General features: G+C 40.5%; 1 protein-coding gene across 2 annotated transcripts in view; it reads left to right on the plus strand.

The window, feature by feature from the left end:
• The window catches only part of LOC143982142 (smoothelin-like protein 2), a 157,919-nt gene that overhangs the window by 72,606 nt on the left and 63,946 nt on the right, over window positions 1-21,367 (plus strand). The window contains exons 2-4 of one of the 2 annotated variants that reach the window (XM_077480600.1): window positions 15,893-15,980; window positions 17,013-17,222; window positions 18,753-18,812. In XM_077480600.1, the coding sequence (XP_077336726.1) occupies window positions 15,893-15,980; window positions 17,013-17,222; window positions 18,753-18,812 (358 nt within the window). The remainder of the gene's footprint in view (window positions 1-15,892; window positions 15,981-17,012; window positions 17,223-18,752; window positions 18,813-21,367) is intronic. The other variant, XM_077480601.1, reaches the window with a different exon arrangement.

Here is a 21,367-nt window from a genome sequence, read left to right on the forward strand (position 1 = left end):
ATGATTAAAATAGTTTATTCTCTATCTCTGAGTCTACTGGCAGATGCCTGACGAAAATAGATGAGTGTGACTACTAATCTACCAGGGAAAGTTGATCTATTGCTTTTTCTTCTTAAAGGAGCAGTTTACCCAAAAGTGATATCCACTTATTTGTCTCATGAGTTCTTATCTCTTCAACTCTCTAAAGTGAGAACCGCTTGCCATAGTGTTCCCAGCCACTTTAAGGTTTTTCTCTGCTCACCTTTGGGTGTTCCTACTCCTCCACATTCATAAAGTCCCAGGAGGAGAGCGGCAACCCCCTATAAGGCCATCTGCAGACTTCCAAATAGTAGGTGAGCTTGCACAGTTGGACTACCCTGAGGCCTTGCAATTTGGTAGTGCAAAGATGGGAACGTTCTGCACAGAATGCAAATGAACAGGAAAAATTTGACAATACATTATTATTTCATCTGGCCTAAAAACAGCTGGAATGAGCAGGCTGTCTTCTCATGTCTATGGGTACCCCAATGTCTGCAGTAGGTGAGCATTTCTGAGAATTTTGCCATCAAATTCACCAAGTGACAAGAAACTGTGGTTAAATCTTCAGAATCTACCAAAAATATTGTTCTTGTGTGGTCTCAATTTTTAATACGGGATCTGAAAATGTCTTTACCTTTTACATCTTACCATGTACTAGGTATTTGAGGTGAGTGATTAAAGCAGAACTCCAACCATAAATAAGATAAAAAGGAATAGCCCAATAAAAAAAAAAGACAAAACCAGCTTTTGCTGCATTATTCAGTTTCAGTCCTGAGTATTCCAAAGCAGTACTTTTGCTGGAAAGTGAAAGTAGTAGCACTGTAGTGAACTCATCTTTGTCACTCTGCTCGCTTTTCTGATCAGCATGTTTGTTTTCAGCACATGAGCTGTTTGAATCCTCGTGCTAAATTGAATGTATTGGTGATTACAAAGCTGAATTCGTTTGTGTCTTTTATATCTTTTGAGAATTTAACCTTAGGAGTATGTAAAGGCATAAGATCGTGAGATATTTTTAATCAGAGCATCCAACAATCATATACCCTATATTACCAAAAGTATTGAGACGCTTGTCTATACACACATGCACTTTAATGGCATCCCAGTCTTGGCTCGTAGGGTTCAATATTGAGTTTGCCCACCTTTTTGCAGCTATAACAGCATCAACTCATCTGGAAAGGCTGTCCACAAGGTTTAGGAGTGTGTCTATGGGAATGTTTGACCATTTTTCCAGAAGTGCCTGGCTCGCAGTCTCCACTCTAATTCTAATAAGGAGCCCTCTGATCCGTCCTGTATTGTATTGCAACTGTACTGTTTTCCCCCACGTTGTAAAGCACTGCGCAAAATGTTGGTGCTATATAAACCCTGTATAATAATAATAATTCATCCCGAAGGTCTTCTGTCGGGTAGAGGTCAGGACCCTATGCAGGCCAGTTAAGTTTTTCCACCACAAACTCACTCATTCATGTCTTTTATGGATCTTGCTTTGTGCACTGGCATGCAGCCATGTTGGAACAGGAAGGGGCCATCCACAAACTGTTCCCACAAAGCATGAAATTGTCCAAAATGTCTTGGTATGCTGACGCTTTAAGCGTTCCCTTCACAACCCCACACCATAATCCCCCCTCCACCAAATGATTTGGACCAGTGCACAAAGCGAGGTCCATAAAGACATGGAGGAGTGAGTTTGGGGTGGAGGAACTTGACTGGCCTGGACAGAGTCCTGACCTCAACCCGATAGAACACCTTTTGGGATGAGTTAGAGCGGAGTTTGCAAGCCAGGTCGTCTTGTCCAACATCCAGTGCCTGACCTCACAAATGCACTTCTGGAGGAATGGTCAAACATTCTCATAGACACATTCCTAAACCTTGTGGACAGCCTTCCCAGAGAAGTTGGGTGTGCCAATTCGTTATTGAACTCTATGGGCAAAGACTGGGATGCCATTAAAGTTCATGTGCGTGTAAAGGCAAGCTTCCCAGTACTTTTGGTAATATAGTGTATGTGAACACACTCTCTTTAACATTTACCAGTCATCCCTTTATTGTCTGATCTGCCAGGAAGTCTATTCTTAGGTGATCGTGGTGGTTTATTTTGTCTGTGCCTTCCGTAAGTGTATACATGAATAATTGGGCAATCTGCAAATGTTTGTGCTTAGATCTTTGGCGGCTAATATCCTGGCTAGTTGATTATGTCTGCGCTTCCAATTTCCATCTGATGCCTGCTGGCAGCTGTAGACACACGATATCTAGCCCAATCCAATACCTGTGCTACGTATGGGCTAAAACCACCTCTTGGAAGTGACACTGGGTATCGCTATCAGGTCTCTTGCACATGGACCAGCTGAGCCCATTTAGCATAAGTGGCAGCATATTTCCAAAACCCAGGCAGCTCATGTGTAGCATACTACCTGTCATTGAAATTATTGCCTGTACTCTGCTGTGCTCATGTTTACGGTAGTGCTATTGTAAACCATTGTAGAATATTTTTGCATATGTCTGTACATTGTACTAGTGTTTACACAAGCATGTCAATGACCATACCTGGGCTACTGGGGTGGAGGAAATGTGTCGGCAATTAAGCTAAACAGGCTCTGCCGATGTGCAGGTGCTCTAATGGTGATGCCAACAATCCCTTCCAGCAGCTGGTTTTAGCCCATACATAGATCAGGTAGTGGATCAGGATTGATATCATATGTCTACAGCTGCCTGCAGGCATCAGATGGTAATATTTGATATACTGATCCAGTTAAAAAGATGTGTCCAGTTCTCCAATGTCCTACTTAGGCACAGAAATGGGTGCAAAGCTATTATGTATAATTTTCTGTGTCAGAATACACAGAGCATCGTGTAGGTTGGTGCCAGAGTGATGACATTCAGGCTGTTGCTATCAGACAGAGGAGTCTGGCTCCAAAAGCTTGGCACTTCTCCCAGCAGAAGCATCAGTGTTAGTGGGAGGATAGATATCATGGTATGTGTTGTCCTGATAACCGCCACAAAGATGCACTCTGGTTCCTGCTTCCACATTCTCATTTGCTTTAACATTGGAAAGCAAAATCTACATAGCTTTATAAAATGTTTTGCAAATAATAAAAAAAAATTCAATGTGTTCATAGGGTAAGCAGCTATTAAAATCTGTCCGGGATGCACCAGTCAAAAAAATATTCCAAAGCTGTGAATATCTGATTGTTAAATGTTCTTTATAAATTTAAATATGGTGAAACTGTGACTCTGCCCTCTAAAACTCATTGACCAGGTAACAAGGCCAGGAGTAAATTTGAAGGAGTTGCAGCACTCCAAAGCTGATATGAAAGAAACCAACCAAGAAGCACCATAATGCAATCAAAAAGATGTTTTTGTTTTGTTTTTAAGAGTGACACAAACCCATCCATTGCTGGAAAACCCCTTACTGACCCCTTTTGGTATTTGGTAATATGCATGCATTCAGTGCAACACAACAGATAAGGGGAAAAGGAATCCTTGAGTATCATGAGACCAAAACTGAACAAGTAGCATTTCATGCTGAAGCCAACGTGGTGGTAAGCCAACACTTTTCACCCCCTTGATGAAACATGGTTGTAGCTGCATAATATGATGGAATTGCTTTTCATCTTTAGTGATTGACTAGAACTGAGGGCAAGTTAGAGGAAGCCAAATAAGGGGCATTTTTAGTGGAAAACCAGTCTGGAAGATAGAGGCTTGCATTAGTTTAAACTTCCAGCAGGGAAATGACCCTGAGCACACAGCCAAAGCTACACTAAGCTGCTCAAAAACCAATAACCTGAACTTCTTAGAATGACCTTGTGAAAGTCCAGCCCTCACTCATCTAAGAATCTGCGGCTCACCAACTGTCCTCATTTAATATTACAAAGCTAGAGCGATTACCAAGAAAAATGGCAAAAGTTGAAAGACCAAGTTGTACTAAGCTGGTTAAGACTTGCCCCAAAATTGTCGCAATCATGCAGTTTTAATTGTAGCCAAAGGTGGTACTATACAACCAGCAACTATTTTTTTGTTTAGATTTTTCTCCACATTAAAATAAACAATATATAACATTTTGTGTACATTGAAAATGTTATAGTATATGTGAACCATTATCTGTTAAAACAACCCATTCAATTTATGTTCTTTAGGCACAAAAAAATTATAAATATTCTTAAAAAATGTTCTATCAGTGATCACATGACCCGTTCTCAGCTGCATAAGGGGTTTAGCGAATAGGGGGCGGAGATTGCAGGCGGGTGTGTCAGCAGAAGACAAGGAGAAAGCAGTACACTGATCTTCCCCATGCTTAGCTGGGGGGGGGGGGGGGCAAAGGCTTGTCCATTGGAGGACAGGCAGGCTGATCTCCAAGCACAACTGGACCACACTGGGAAGAATGTGCTCCCTAGCATAGGCCATTTGAAACCAGAAAGCTGGGGGACTGGCAGGATGACCGGGTGTTTCATACAAAGAGAACCGGATACTTTTTAACATAAGTACATTGTACAACATACACACATCAGGAATAGGAAATGTTGGGGTAACATGTTCTTTACATGTTAAAGAGTAAATAACGATCTCAATTCTAAAATGGTTGAAAACCTATTCTAAATGCCTTTAAAGTGTTACTAAACCCAGGACCCTGCATGCAGGGTCTGGTCTCCCACAGTACACAGAACATAGGAATGCAATTATTTTAGTAAATATAAACAGCTAAATACCTTTTCTCATCAGCAGTATATAGCAGTCTTATGACTTCCATCATTTGTTAAAACTTGTAGGAGTTTTCATCCACTTTTGACTGTCCTTTGAGGCTGTATGACCCCTGACCCTGTCTGGGCAATGCTGATTGGCCCTGTGCTGATAACATGCACACTCCCAAAGGAAACAGAAAACCCCTCTCTAGTAGGGATGAGCTCCGTCGTGTTTGTACAGCCCACGTGCCGAGCCCGCCAGGAAGTTGGCGCTGTGCTAATCGCAGGCATTGAGACATTTCCCGATCTCTGCAGCCGCGTATCGGGACAATGTCTCACTGCCTGTGATTAGTGCAGTGCAGTGCCAACTTCCTGGCGGGCTCTGCACGTAAGCTGTGTGAAAACGCTGTAGCTCATCCCTACTCTCTAGCAATACACACCAAACTGAGCTTGTGCAGAAGTGCCCCCAAGGCTCTGTACTATCAGCAGATGGATTGGGGAAAGTAAAAGAAGGGGAGGATCAGAGAAGTCAGGCTCAAACAGCCTTTTTTACACAATGCAGAGTATTAACCCCTTAGGTTTCACAGGGAGTATAACAAGCATGGTTTACTGCATATAGAGACTGATTTTAAAGTTGTGGGTTTAGTAACTCTTTAATATTTAAAGTGGTTGTAAACCCTTACAAACCACTTTGACCTACAGGTAAGCCTAGATTAAGGCTTACCTGTAGGTCCAAGCAATATCTCCTAAACCTATATGGTTTAGGAGATATTTGCCCGAAAACGGGCACTGATGTCGAAGAATGGAGCTGCCGCGCGTGTCGACTCCCGTGCGCATGCGCGGGAGTGATGTAATCGTGGCTTCGCCGAATGACAGCGGCGGAGCTGCGAGACGCCACCAGCAAGATGGATGCGGCGGACTACAGGGGACAGCGGCGACTTCGCTGGCTCCTGTGTCAGGTAAGTGACACATAATGGGCTACTATGCGATGCATAGTAGTCCATTATGCTTTGCCTTTGCAGGGAATGAAAGAGGAAGTAAACCCATTAGGGTTTACTTCCTCTTTAAGCACAGAGACATAAAACGTGCAAAACATGAATCCAACTTTTGCACAGTCATGTGTTTATTTTATTGAATATTTATATTTTCCTAGAATAGATAAATGTCAAAATTGCTTTTTAGTTTTGTTGAAAAAGAAGATATTCTAATATATACGTTGTCCATGTATGAGCCAATACAGCCCTGTTTTAGCTGATGTAAGCATATCATCAGTGTAGAAATCTGTTGAAGCAGGTTTGAAGGTGGTAAAGCTTGTGCAGAAGGGGACCAGATTACAGGGTTTTGTGGAGGTCGATCAGGCTGAGTGAGTAAACTGGTACAGAATGTTCCTGGCTGAACATCTTCTAGAGGAGATAAGCTGTACAAGACTAGTGTTTATTGTTGAGATACTAAATCTGCTTCCTCAAGTCTTGTGAACATTCATAGGTTGCACAAATTTATTTTGGAATTTTAGGGATTAAAAAAAAGCTAGAAGGGTGTTCTTGGCACTTGATGGTAAGATATCTTGTCACTGGCTGTTTTTCACTGATGTATCTAGATCTGCAAAATGTATATTGGTACTTTATAGTTGGTATGATAGGATACACGTTTCTTTTAATTCAGGTTGGCAAAAAACACAAAGTGCTGTCAAAATTATATATATATATATATATATATATATATATATATATATATATATATATATATATATATATATATATATATATATATATATATATATATATATATATATATAATATACATATACATACATACTTGTGCTCTATAGCAAGAGCACTGGGGACCAGCAGTGGCACAATCCTGCTTTAAAAAGAAGTTCTAGTGGAAATATAGAGAAAATTGAGTACTGTCCGTGATACTTTTTTTATTTGCACTAACATACAAATTTTCAGGGTCAGGTTCTCCAAGGTCCATACCTTGTCCGAAAGCTTGTCCTAAAGTACTGCTTGGACCTTGAAGAATGGGAGCTTGTCCTGAAAAATTGTATGTTAGTGCAAATAAAAAAAAGTATCACGGACAGTACTCAATTTTCTCTGTCACAATTGCACTAATACGGCTACAATCACATTAAGTATAGTGGAAATATACATAGGTTGCTATTGGTGAGAATACTTTGGTTTCTGGGTTGTAATGCGATTCAAACGCGTCTATTTTCTGAGCAATCCAGAAAAATACATATGCAGATCTGTAGTTCTGGCTTGCTACATGCTAGTTCCAGGTTGGATGTATTTAAAATATTGGCTTCCAGACAACTGCCTTTTCCAAGAGTTCAGCAATGGCAGCCCCTGCCCTTTTTGATATAGATTTGATATAGATTTCCTTTAATATTGTTGCAAAGGATCACAATTTTATTTATTTTATACTTCCTCGTCTTCCCTTTCTCTGATCCTCATTATAGGTGTTCATTGCATTGATTTCTATTTTAAATATATGGACAACAATCTCTTATATATTCTAGGTTCAGCTGTTGAGCTCAAATGACACTAGTCAATCCACCACTGAAAGATAATTGGTGTATACTAACTGTTCAGTACCATTATAAGGCTAGGTTCACACTGAAGCGATGGGGGAACGCCGCGAATCCGTGGCGGGTTCCCGCATCGCATGCCTCCCGCCGGCAGTTCACACTGCTGGGAGTGTCAGTGAAACCTTAATGACACCCCCAGATCAGTTCGCATATCGCAGTGCGATCTGCAAACTCAGACAGGAATCGGATCGCATGGTGTGAACACCCATGCGATCCGATTCTGCTGCAGACCAAAAAAAGGGTCCCGTGCGAGTTTGCGGCGGGTGCGATGCGAATTCAGCCATACTATCTGTATGGCTGAACTCGCATCGCACAGAGATCGGATGTGATTTGCACTGCAGTGCGGTGCGAATCACATCCGGTTCTCGCTGCCGCAGCGGTGTGAACCCAGCCTTAAGCGGTATCTGTTTAAAGTCTACGAAATAATTGCTATTGCTTTGAATCAGGTGGAATTTGATGTTTCTAACCGGGGTGTTATCTTTATAAATCCTGCATAGTCTCCCTGTGTAACTCCAAAGCTTATGTCCACTTTATGGGGGGAAATTAGTAGAGAGTATTGGAGAGAGGCTGCCGATGTAGCATAGTGAACAAAAAAATAAAGTGGTTCTAAAGGCAGAAGATTTTTTATCTTAATGTATTTTGTGCATTCAGATAAAAAAACCTTCAATGTGCAGCCCCCCTAATATTTACCTCAGCCCATCTTGATCCAGAGATGTTGCATAAGAGCCTCGACTGTCTGGGATTCTACCTCCTGATTGGCTGAGACACAGCAGTAGGAGACATTGACTCCTGCTGCTGTCAATCAAAGTCAGCAAGCCAATGAGGAGGGAGAGGTGCCAGCGGCCGAACCACGGCTGTGTCTAAATGGACACTCAGAGCAGTGGCTCGGCTCAGGTATCTCCATTGCAAGCTGCTTGCTGTAGGGGCACTCAGCAGGAGCGAAGGGCTAGGAGTGTCGGCAAGGGACCCGAGAAGCGGAGGATCGGGGCTGCTCTGTGCAAAACCACTGCACAGAGCAGGTAAGTATCACATGTTTATTATTTAAAAAAAGAAAACTATATTATCCCTTTAGGCTGGCCATATATGGATCAAATTTCAGCCTCTTCCGCGACTAGTCAAATTTTGATCCATGTATGGGCAGGCTGGTTGTAAAGCAGTCAATCTACAGATCAACTTCTGTACAACCACCCTGAAGGATCCCCTTGTTTAGCGCCACCAGCTTGATTAGTGTACTCTGATGGCAGGGAAGTCTCTCTACTGTCAGAACACAATAGCTCAGCGTCGAATTCCCCCATCCACACCCGGTGTGTGGATGGGGGAATCAAGTCATTCACCCACTGGTTGAATGGAAAAAAAAGACTCTTATGGGCTGCCTTAACTTTTGGCTGAAATAAAGCAGGCATTGTGGCAGGTTAGTTTTGGGTGATGTGAACTAAAGCCATTGCTGGGTCACATTATCAACAGTAGCACTGTATTGAGGATATTTCCAGTAAAAGAGTCCTTGGTGTCAGTCGCATCAGTCACATAATCTGAAACTTGAGTACTACAGGATCTGCTTCTTATAGTTGACAGGTATGTTTTTTCACTTTGCTACACACCTATTTACTCTACCCAGTGCCTGACTAATATTTTAAAATTAGATATAAACTTTTGCATTAGGTTCACTTTAATGGTAATAGAGATAAGAGTAAAAAGAACTAGTAAAGTTCCAGTTTTGACATTTCAAATCAATCATACACTGAATGGTTTGAACGCTATTGTTGACCTCTATTTTTAAGTCCACTGAACACTGCCGCTCTTAGGCTTGTAGATAAAGTATAAAATGTTATTATAAAACATGGGAAGGACTTATTATATACATATTATAGTATTTTATTCATTTTTTTATGTGTGTAGAATTCTTTTGTATGTTCATGCACTATTCATTGTTTTTTGAACATCGCACATGTTGATTTGAGATTTTGTCGAAAGCCATAATATAATAGAATGTCTTATGCTTGTGCCACTCTATGGGATGTTTGAATGCAGGGTTTTCTTTTCATTCAGTGCTTCAAATCCTGTTGGTTGCCTTTTTTATTTGGGCACTGGATTTCACAGCTATAGACGGAGTGACAGCCCCACAAAGGGGTGACTTGTAAACTGAAACCTGTGTGAGGAGAAAACTGATGTCTTAGTGAAAGTTGCCCTATTTACAAAGTCTTGGGGAAATATTCACTATGCAGAGTCTAGCTCTATGGAAGTTCACATGTTGGATCCTGTTGTCCATAAAAATACAAAAGAATTCCATTAACTTGTGAAATGTATAAATATTAACCTGCAGGAAATCTGATTAAGATAATCATCAAAATAACAATTTTATGATGGTGACCTGTAGACAGTTATACCAGGTATGCATGTGTTTAATAATTCAATAAAGCATGTTGATGTTGGTGTAACACCAGAAACATGAAAGCATAACCTAATATTTCTGGGGTTACGGATCAACTTTTCAAATGACCCTTGTGTTGCTATGCTTTGAGAGCTGCCTTCACAGGCAAAGGCCAGTGTATTTAAAACTGGACTCCAGGTATCATATTTTGCATACTCACTTTGGGCTAGCTTGGCACAATGTAAATATGCATAAATGATGCCTGATCAGCAGTGGCAGGTGGTGTTTTTTTGTGGGGGGCAGCAAAATGGGAGCTGTTTATCTCATGTGCATATAATATGGATTGCGCTAACTACCACCACAACTATTTAGTGACATATATCACTTCCACAAAATTTTGTACAAAACCACATAAAGTGCCGTGCCTTAATTAAGTTCCTCACTTTCCTCTCATACCCCTATATAGAGTACAATTAACCGGTTCCCGACCAGCGCACACCGATATACGTCGGCAGAATGGCACGGGCAGGCATATTGGCGTACAGGTACGTCCAATCTTTAATGCCGCCCTGCTATCGCAAGCGCGCCGGGCGGTGCTGGTCGGGACCCCCATGAGTCCAGTCGTGGGTTCCGGCGGACTCGGTCGACGTGGGCATACCCGCGATCGTCTCACGGGGCGGCTGAACGGAGAGATGCCGTTATAAACAGCATCTCCCCGTTCTGCCTAGCAACAAGTGACGCTGATCTCTGCTCCATGTGATTGGAGCAGAGATCAGTGTTCACTAAATGAAAGCCCAGCCCCCAACAGTTAGTAACACAGCTCTAGGAACGCTTAACCCCTTCACTGTCACCCACTGGTTAACCCCTTCACTGCCAGTGTCATTTACACAGGAATCACTGCATTTGTATAGCAGTGATTGCTGTATAAATGACAATGGTCCCAAAAATGTGTCAAAAGTGTCCAATGTGTCCCCAATAATGTCACAGTCACAATAAAAATCGCTGATCGCCACCATTACTAGTAAAAAAAAAACGTATTAATAAAAATGCCATAAAACTATCCCCTATTTTGTAAACGCTATAACTTTTGCGCAAACCAATCAATAATCGGTTATTGCGATTTTTTATTAATTTTTTTACCAATAATATGTAGAAGAATACGTATTGGCCTAAACTGAGGGAAAAATTTTTTTTTATATATTTTTGGGGGATATTTATTATAACAAAAAGTAAAAAATAATGCATTTTTTTCAAAATTGTCACTCTATTTTTTTTTTATAGCGCAAAAAATAAAAACCGCAGGGGTGATCAAATACCACCAAAAGAAAGCTCTATTTCTGGGAAAAAAAGGACGTCAATTTTGTTTGGGAGCCACGTTGCATGACCGCGCAATTGTCAGTTAAAGCGACGCAGTGCCGAATCGCAAAAAGTGGTCTGGTCTGATCTAATTGTTACATAGTATTGTATTTGGGAGTTGTATTTTTTTCTGGTCACAAATTTTAAGGATTTCTAAAGTAAAATCAGAAGTTCTAGGTAAGCCACTTGAAGCCAAAGGGTCAGGATGACAATTGGATAACTAAAATTAGCAGTGGTACCTTGTGTGTCTTTTTTTTTTTTTTCTCCATAGTCTTTATGCGAGCCATACACAGCTTGATTTCTCAAAACCATTTGATTTCCCATACATGGTAAAAGGGGTGGATGAAGGAATCCCCACTGCTGGCTATTGTGTTTAGGCAGCCAGACATTAAAGAATATTTAAACCCAATATTTCATATTCCTAATATGTACCTGCTGTACCATGTACTAATTGCTACCTTTGTGTGAAATCACTGTCATTCTTGCCAGCCCCTCTGCTTTCCTATTTAAAACTGACACACTAATCGGGAGAACACATTGTGGTCAGTTCTCTAGATATGCTGGGAACTCTGGCCTGCTCTCCTCCAATGATCAGACTTGTCCTGACAGCCACCTTTTACTTAGAAACTCAGCCGAGAACAGAGGGAATGGGATTGCATCTAAAAAAAAAAAGGGGGGTATTTATTATGTATTTTATATCTATATACAAATTTTTTACCTTTCATTTCTATTTTATTTGGAATTGGTTGTTTTACATGGTGATCTTTTACAATCACTTTAACGTCATCTGATAGGACACATTCACTGTTTGGCCACTAATTTTACACCCAATGGAGTCAATTTTCAAATTCACTTTTGTTGAGCCATGTGGTGCATGCAAGGCCACCCACGGCTCAAATTTCAGCAGGAATAAGCTACAATTCGAGCCAGCTATGGTCAGTTTTACTTCCATTGATAAAAATGTTTTACTGTGCTTGATGCTTTGGATGCACTTGCATCCAAATATTCATAACAAGCTTTCGGGGTGTACTCTTTTTTGCAAGGTCTAAAAGTATTGAGGACAGTTCTCCATACTTTTTGTTGCAAGTGCACTAATACGGCTACAATCACCTCAAGCATTACTGTGTTTGCATCTTGTATACATCAGCCCATAGAAATTCAGGTCTTGCTCATGCTATGTGCAGTGATCTGTGTTTTTCCACACTGTATAAACGCAGGTCATATCTATGGCAAATAGAAAACAAGGTGCTCTGTTTACACCATCATGCTGGGGTGAAGTACGGTGCAGAAAAATGCAGCGTATTTGCACTGGCTGGCACCGTGCTGCTGTGTAGTGACATGAATGAATTGTGACACTTCAAATTATGAAAATAAAACTTGTGTGTGCTGAAACAGAGCCAGCCCTGACAATAGCCTGCAGGGTAGAATGCTGTGGTTTAGGAGTGTGAACCTGGCCAATTTTTAGGCCCCATTCAAACTGACAGGAGGTGTAAGGCATTGCATATATGTGCTTTTTTTGCTTGTCTTTTCCCAACATGCATAGGGTGGCGCATTCATTTCAATGGGCTGTAGTACCCACTATCAAAGTGGCAAAGTAGTTGATGCACCTTCTTTGAGGTTCAAGCTTTGTGCTTTAACCATGCAATTTGACGCATTTCTCGTCTGCTTGCCACGCATGGGGTGCCATTAGCAGGTGCGACATGTGCGATTTTGTGCAGTTTATGAAGCACAATAGTGTGAATGCAGCCTGAGTGTTTTCCAAATTAACAATATTTCAAATCTTAGGCTTCATGCACACAGGACCTTCAAAAAAGTATTTCTGGATGTTGGTTTGCTGGCAGTAAACTGCTGCTTTTAAAAATACGCCTTTAACAGCGCTTTTTAATTGCATTTTTCAGCATCAGCGGTTTTGGGAATTTTTGTAAAATTACACCAGCTTACATTCAGCTCTGCAATGAAAAAAAAAAAACACTGACCTCTAATAAAAGCGCATTTATGCACGTTATTCAGAGTTTTTTGTCGTCAAAAGAACTGCTTTTGAATGAGATTTTAGTTTTTGTTTTTTTGTTTTAATTTGATACAAAGAGGAGAATTATGGTTTATTTGTTAAAATTAACTCCCAAACTCACACAAAAACCTGAGTTTATCAGTTGCAGTCTGCACGAGGCCTAAAATTGTGAAAAAGACTTAAATATGTACGAAAATCTTAAAGGATAATGTTCATTCAGATTTTAAGTAATAATGAGATCGCTACATACAACATTTTCTAGGACTCCCAAAAAAACAGGAGCTTTGTGGAGGGCTTTTTGATGATACTATGATGGTTAGCATGTATCCAACATGTTTGCCATTAGTGCCCAGAGTAAGTGACAGATTGCTGCTTTATAAGTATATTGATAAACCTTTCCTAATATTTACTAGTATGTACACATTGCTGGTGTACAGAATCTGTAGAGACTTCGACCTTAATGGGCACTTCTGATATACAAGCCATTTCTCAAGGATACGGTTGTGAACACCCACTACATTCCTGGAGGAACAGGCTCTCCCCATATACACTTTGAGATAACATCATTCTTCTGCAATCTGCTCTATGTGGAATGATGGTGCTAGTAGGTTCTTGTTACCAACCCTTTTCTATACAATCCTATATAACCTCCTTCACGTCAGTAATGAAACATCTATTCACAGGGTCCAGATCTGTTTGAAGTGTATATAAACTGTTTGGTTGCCTAGTTTCAAAACACCAAATCTTTCTAGTATACATCCAGTGTTTTTTGTGCTAAGTAGTTTTTTGTAAAATGGCAGCAGATGTTTGTAAAGGAACATTGTCAATGTTTGAGACCCTGTCATCAGCTTTAAAAACTGCAGGTGAAAGCACCAAAAAAAATTGAAATTCTTTTTTAAAGTGATTTTTCCTTTTCATAAACAAATTTTATTGCCCGCTTGTTCGGCTAGTGCTGGCTGAATTTCAATCCATCTATGGCTGCTTTCAATCGACAGAAGTCTATATAATGATTGACTTCTTTTGAACAGAACTGTTCGAAAACCCTATTAGGGGCTGCAGCACTGATCAGTGCATTCTGACAGCGAAAGATTCCCCACTGCCAGAATGCACTAGTACAGCAGGGAGAATTCCTCCAACTACCTTGCTTGTATGGTTAGAGTAATTCTGTCGGCTGATCAAAAAAATTATCCACATATGGCCAGCCTAAGTTCCTTTTCAGAAGAGTAGCAGAGTCTGCCATGTGAATGAGCCCATAATGCATCCCTGCACTTGCTAGCAAATTTGACTTGTCAGTTTTCCAGCACAAACTCCTCCGTTCCGTCATGTCATAGTCCTCTTTTCTTCTGAGAATGTCTACGTAGTCTTTGTGTTGGCCCAGCACCTCCACCACTACCCTCATTTCGCTATATAACATTTTATGTAGCAGCTTGTGGGGCAAGCTGGTCATCCTATGGCCAGCTTTATACAAGATGCCTAACCATTTAATTATGGTATTTTGGAACCTGCTATGGATTCCTAGTTATTATTTATGCTTCATATGGTGAAGTATTTAAGCTCCCCTTGTTTAACACATGAACGTCACTTTAAAATCAGGATAACCTTAGAAGTTATTTTATATTTAAAGCTTAAACACTTTAGATAATTTAGACTTGTTCCCATTGTAGATTATTATCTCTGCAGCAAAATGTAGATGCTGTACGCTCTGGATAGAAAATACATAGGGTTGTAATATTTATCTGGGCACATGACCCAACCACTTTTGACGTTTGACTATGAGTCCACCGGGACTCCGCGTTTTTTTTTAAAAGCCAGCAGCTACAAATACTGCAGCTGCTGACTTTTAAAATGGTGACACTTACCTGTCCAGCGCGCCCGCGATGTCGGCACCCGAAGCCGATCTGTAGATCGTCACTCGGGTGCTGCCGCCGCCATCTTGGGTATGGGAATCAGGAAATGGAGCCTTTCGGCTTCATTTCCCGGTTCCCTACTGCGCATGCGCGAGTTGCGCTGCGCAATAAGGACGGTCCCCGCTGCCTCTGGGATCTGTGTGTTTCCCAGCAGGCAGCGGGGCACTTGCGGAAAGGGGCGTAATCTACGCCCCTTTCCGCAGAGAGCTATCCCGGAAGTGGGTGCAGTTACCTGGATTATCCAGGTAACTGCACCCCCCTCCCCCCTGAAAGGTGCCAATTGTGGCGCCGGAGGGGGGGAGGATTCCGATGAGCGGAAGGTCCTTTTTAGGGTGGACCTCCGCTTTAACAGAAGAATCTTGGTTATTGGATAATAATGGCAAGTGTTGTGCTATTTTTGATGATAGAGTAGAATAAAGCTCAAAGTGACTGGTCATGAACTGGTAAAATTTGTAGTAGCCCACTCAAATTGTTCATTGTCAGAACTGCCCTGCATTTACCTACTATGGCTTTCATACTCAGTTCAACATTGCATTTTTATTTTGCACTGCTAAAGTACCTGAAGAACACTTACCACCCTTTTTGCAACACATCTTTCTTTGCCTTTTACTAATAACCAGTTATACAAGTGTGTTTTAAAATACTCGTGAGCTACATTTCTGAAATTCTAGTTATTTGTGTAAAATCATTGTTACTAGAAGTTCTTTGTTCTTGCAGTTTGACATTGATGTAATGGTAATCTTTGCCTCTTTAAGTGTAGTATTAGTGTAATCCCTCAACTCTAAAGTGTAGGCCAAGTTAAATCTTGTAAACCTCTGGCTAGCCATCCAGTGTGAAAATGTTGTGTTTTACTTCTAAGCCTTTAATATCTAGCCATTATTCAAGTTGACATAATCTGTACCCTTATGCCTTAAATGTGATTGCTAATCTCCAGAAAGATGGCAGGTTAACGTTATGTTTGGTTCATTTCTTTGGCAGAGCGTGGTGCCAGAGGTGCATGATGATTTTGAAACTGCGAGAGCAACCAGCAACCAAGTTCTTGAAAATGGACACCAACCAATACCTGGTACGTAATGTAAGAAGTAAATATATACCTGTTTTTCACGTGAAAACCATAGAATTCCATTTCTACTCACCATTTATTCCCAATAAAAGTACCATCATATGGTTAAAGCTAAACTGCAGGGAAAAAGAAAAGAAATTTACACTTAAATGAAATGTCCTGCACCTACAGCGAAGGCATTACCAAACTTTAGTTAAAGCTGGACAGTTTGGGGTTTATTTACTAAAGCTAGAGAGTGCAAAATTAGTCAAACTTCTGCAGAGAAACCAATCAGCTTCCAGGTTTTATTGGCAAAGCTTAACTGAACAAACTGAGGTTAGAAGCTGATTGGATTTTTTGCAAAAGTGTGACTAATTTTGCACTTTCTAGCTACACAACCGGTTTTTCCATCATAATAAACTGGCGGTTTTTCCGACGGAGTTCCACTGAAACTGACTTGCCTACACACGATCATGCCAAAGTCCAATCATTTAGAACGCAGTGATGTACAACACGTATGATGGGACTAGAAAAAGGAAGTTCAATAGCCAGTAGCCAATAGCTGCCCTTGCAATGTTTTTGGTCCATCAGAACAGCATGCAGACCAACGATTTTCACGATAGAAATGGATTCCGTCGTATAGATTTAAAACATGTTCTATTTCTAGGTCTGTCAGAATTTTACAAATAAGTTTGCTGAAGCCCACACACGATCGGAATATCAGATGAAATTATTCCGTAGGACCTTTTCTACCAGAAAGTCCAACCACGTGTACACAGCATTTGTTTTTAGCTTTAGGCGTCCCCATAATTGCAAAGACAGGTTTTTGGTAAAGGAGAACTAAACCTGAGAACATGGCGGTTATCCCTGGGCCTCTGGACATCATGGCCTTAGGATCAGTTTCTGCCTCTGTACTTCCAGTAGTTGCACTCTCTGCTGTCTGGATATCAGAGTATTAATTAAGGGTTGGTTATTTGTTTGCCATTGATCTATACTTTCGTATGTTCAAATTAGTATGTATGTTTTTATTTATTCTCCTGTGTTTCAATTTAACAGAAAAAGTTAAAGCCACACAGGATTCATCCTCGGCTGCAGTACAAGAACACTTACCTGCAACGTCTGTCAGAAAGGCACACATGCCTGTCACTGCAGTGACCAAAGTGTGTGGCGATTCTCATTCCAGCACAGCCAATGGCAGTATTCGTTTGCAAGCCCCAGAACCCAAGAGTCCCCCAGAAATGCCACAAAAACAAAACATCACACAAGGTGAGGAAGGCTGGTTATGGACTATGGGGTCTGTAATTCAACACGTTTTGCTAACTGACTGTACAGACCAGCAAATCTAGGTACTGGCTAAATGGCATAGTAAATGGGACAATATAGTAATTTTAAGTTACACATTAATTGGAGGCTTTAAAGAGACCCTATCACCACAACATTCATATAAACAACAATATTCCCATAAGTATTATTGTGCATGAAATATATTTTATCCAAGCTTTGTAGACATTCAAAGCCCGGAGACTGCTACTTAGCACTGCAAGATAGGATGTGATGTCAGCAGCCCCAGCACTGGGTAGTATTCCTTTCACTCCTCCCTAGGCTGCAGCATAAAATTTCAAAGAAGAGTAGAGTGCGGTGATGTGGCAGGCAGAGGGGACTGAGCTTGGGGAATTGACACTGTCATATTTTCTAGCAAGTTCAAAGGCAAAGCATTTGCAGAGCTTTCAGCAAGTTTTGTTAAAGCTTTTAAAGTATTATTCAGCACCAGTTTGTAAATGTTGAACACAGATTCTAACAGAAGTGCTGATAGCCACTTTATACAAGCTGCTAGCAGGCTTCAGCACTTCTTGAAGCTTGAAAGAAGAAGAAATTGGTTGCACACCAGACCATCAAATGCTTCAAAATGAAATCCTTTAGGATGTAAGTATACTTAGTACTTCAAAAAAGGTATGAAAGAAAAAATAAATAGATATCCAAAAACGAGGGGTGGAGGGGTGGTCTTTAGTTTAAGACCACCTTGTGAAAGCGGGTGGAACTCCAATTTAAGCTGGCTTTTGGCAACTCTGTTGTGTGTTGTAAATAGTACCACAGTGTCTTTTTCACTGTGAGTTTAGGGAGTAAAATTCCTTATGGAGTGTTTAATCTAAGGTCAGTTTTATTAAATTATTAAATAATAAGAGCATGTACACATATATGTAAAGCAGTCGAAGAAAAAAAAAATGGGAGATTCATATGCTACCTCTGTTCAAAACTACCCAGGTATAAAAAAAGTGACGCCCCAAAAAGGAAATTAGACACAATCCTACTTTATTCTTACTATTAGATTTTATTTTATTTTTTCAAAAAACATTTATAAAGTTGAGACCTCTCCCAATACAAACTACCTTGATGTAAAACTTGAAAACGTGTATACTGTGTATGTATGTAATAAATATATTATATATAGACAGATATATATATAGATATTATGTATAGTGCTTTGATATCTGTTATGGAAAAGATACATACTAAACTAACAAACTGTTGTAGTGGATTGCCCCTAACCAATGACTCACACCTGTTAACTCTAACTAACCCTTCATATTTGGATGTTTCAGTAAAAAAATGCAGAGGTTGGGCAATTTCATGATCTGCCTCCACATTGCACCGGTACAGTCTTGTATAGTGGAGTCTTATGGAACAGGTGTTAGATTGGAATGACATCACTGTGAATACATGCTGCTGACCTGGGTAATTTAAAGGAGTAGTAGTATCTAAACAGTTGTATCTCTCTCTGCTTTGTGTAACTGCTAGGTGCTGTCAGGACATGGAATGCCAGCATTGTCAGGACAATGGGTGTAACAACAAACTCCGGTGAGAATCTTCTCATGTTTCTTCCTAATTCTCTGCCGCTAGGCAGGGGATTATCTGATGACATGTGAATATAATCATTAAATATAAACTATTGGGAACACTGTTGATACCTATGACTTTAATGCATTGCAGGCATCACAGTCCCAGTAGTTAATCCTTGTAAAGTGAAATTTATATATGGAGTTATCATTCAGCAGTCTTCTCTGTTTTCAGTTTACGTCTTTGGCCTGATTTAATGTAAAAGCAGCACAGTGTATTACGGTGACACATGCCAGAAAATATCACTGACAGCCCTGTAAGTGCAAGAAAATATTTTTATAGTAGTTTTTTAAAGTCAACAGGATTTTACACCTGCAGATAAATCAAGCTATAACTTATACATGTTAACACATTTATTAGTTTCCTTCCCATACGTTTCTACAGTAATTCATGACCGATACCCAGAAAGCAGGCCTGGATAATAGTTTTCATCTAGGTTATATTCCGCTGCATTTTTAAAGGGGACCGGTCACCAAATTAAACATGTCAGTTTAATATCGCGCACACACCATTATCTTATCAGGTCATTAGCCGTGTTGTAATGTTCACATTCCTTTTTCCTTCCACCACAATTTGTGATTGATTCACTTTCCTTCTTGGCTAACGTGTCCTCCCCACATATGACTGATCATGTACTCATGTGCACCACCTTACACTAATTGTGCATGTATGAAATTTTCTGTCTGCCCTGTAGTAAACTGGCAGCTAGAAAGCGCCTGTTTCTGCTTTTGCACATGAAAAAGGGTACAACATGCTCCCTTTTTGAAGTGATTATAAATCTAAAAGCAGACATTTAATATATTGCATCTTTACCATTTGTTGGAAGTGATGGCTGCATTTTTCTTTTTTTAGGCTTGCGCTCTTATTTTCACCTGGTGATCCAGCCAGTACAATCAACAGAACAAGCTGTCCTACAGATGTAGTAGTTACTGGGCTAAGACAAACCATTTAACACTGAAGGGGGTGATTTCAATGATCTTCTTTTATTTATCGGTGTAAAACCTTTATCCCAAAAAGGAACAAAACTGCTGCTATAACTTCCTAAAAAGTGTTAGCTGGAGTATATGGCTTCAGTCAGTTTAGTCTGCAAGTCATTCTAATACTACCCCCCCCCCCCCCCCCCAAACTGACAATACAGCTGTCCAAAGGTTTCTGTGTTGTTCCTTCATCCAGAACATAGGTACCCTAATACAGGAGATGTGCTAATGCCCCTTTCACACGGGTGGATAGAATTCAACTTTTAGCTACGGATAGATCAAGTTATCTACCGCAGCAAAACTCACACAATGCTTTCCTATGGCCCCATTCACACACTGCATTTATCAACGGTTTCGTTAGAGGAGGTATGGTGTGGTTAGAAAAAAAATTTGACTGCGTCCAGGACTGATTTATTGCAGCTATCTCCACATAACTGCAGGTAATCGCAGTGTACTATTACTCCTGCGGATAGCGGCAGCAACGAAGAAAGAAAAACAGGAAGCACATCAGAAATGTCAAGAATGTTCCGCGGCAGCTGCACTTAAATGCAGCTAATCGCAATGTACAACTGCAAGTGTTTGCTGTGCCAGGATTCTCTGAATTTCAAAATAACAAAACATGCTTTTAGCAGCGGAACAGCCGCCTGTGTGAAAGAGGCCTTATGCCGTGTACACACGACCGGACTTTTCAACGGACCAGGTCCGATAGTCTTCCCGACGAACTTTCGCCGGAGTTCTGGCGGACTTTCTTAATGAACGAACTTGGACACACATGATCACACCAAAGTCCGACGGATTCGAACGTGATGACATACGACCAAACTAAAATAAGAAGTTCATAGCCAGTAGCCAATAGCTACCCTAGTGTCGGGTTTTTGTCCATCGGGCTAGCATACACAAGAACGGATTTCTCGTTCCGGCGGGAAAATTTAAAACGTTCTATTTCTAAAGTCCACCGTATTTTTGGCAAGCAATGGTCCGATGGAGCCCACACACTTTGCTCTCAAAAAGTCTGGTCGTGTGTATGCGGCATAACTGGTCAGATCCCCAGGTGAAAACGGAGAAAAAGCCTAAAAAATGTGACCACCACATCTACAGATTAATAAGCTGCAATATATTACATTCTTGGTTTTGGGTTTAATACTGCTTTAAGGAAGACATCCTTTGGACTTCGCAAAAAAAAAAACAATACTTGCATTTTAAAGGTCAACTGCACCCTTATTTTAAAAAAAACAAGATTTTATTGAGCCCAGCACACCTATTAAGTAGCAATACAAATGCTATTTTTTATTTATTTTTTTATCACATGAAGTAGGATTTTGTCATGGTGTGCAAAAGCGTAATTAAGTTAAAAAAAAAAAAACATTATTTCCCCTGTTGGACAATTAAGACCGCTTAAGACCCCGCACCTGGAAGAAGCTGGGGACAAGATGTTGGTGCCTGTAAGCGAGCTTGTGGATATTGCATCACAGGAGCATAGGTTTGTGCAGAATTTAGTTATGCTAAATTTAACTAAAATGGTGGCTGTTTGATAAATGA

The sequence above is a fragment of the Lithobates pipiens genome, unplaced genomic scaffold (assembly GCF_037356315.1).
Source record: "Lithobates pipiens isolate NorthernLeopardFrog02 unplaced genomic scaffold, aLitPip1_a1.2 Scaffold_16, whole genome shotgun sequence".
Lineage (NCBI taxonomy): Eukaryota > Metazoa > Chordata > Amphibia > Anura > Ranidae > Lithobates > Lithobates pipiens.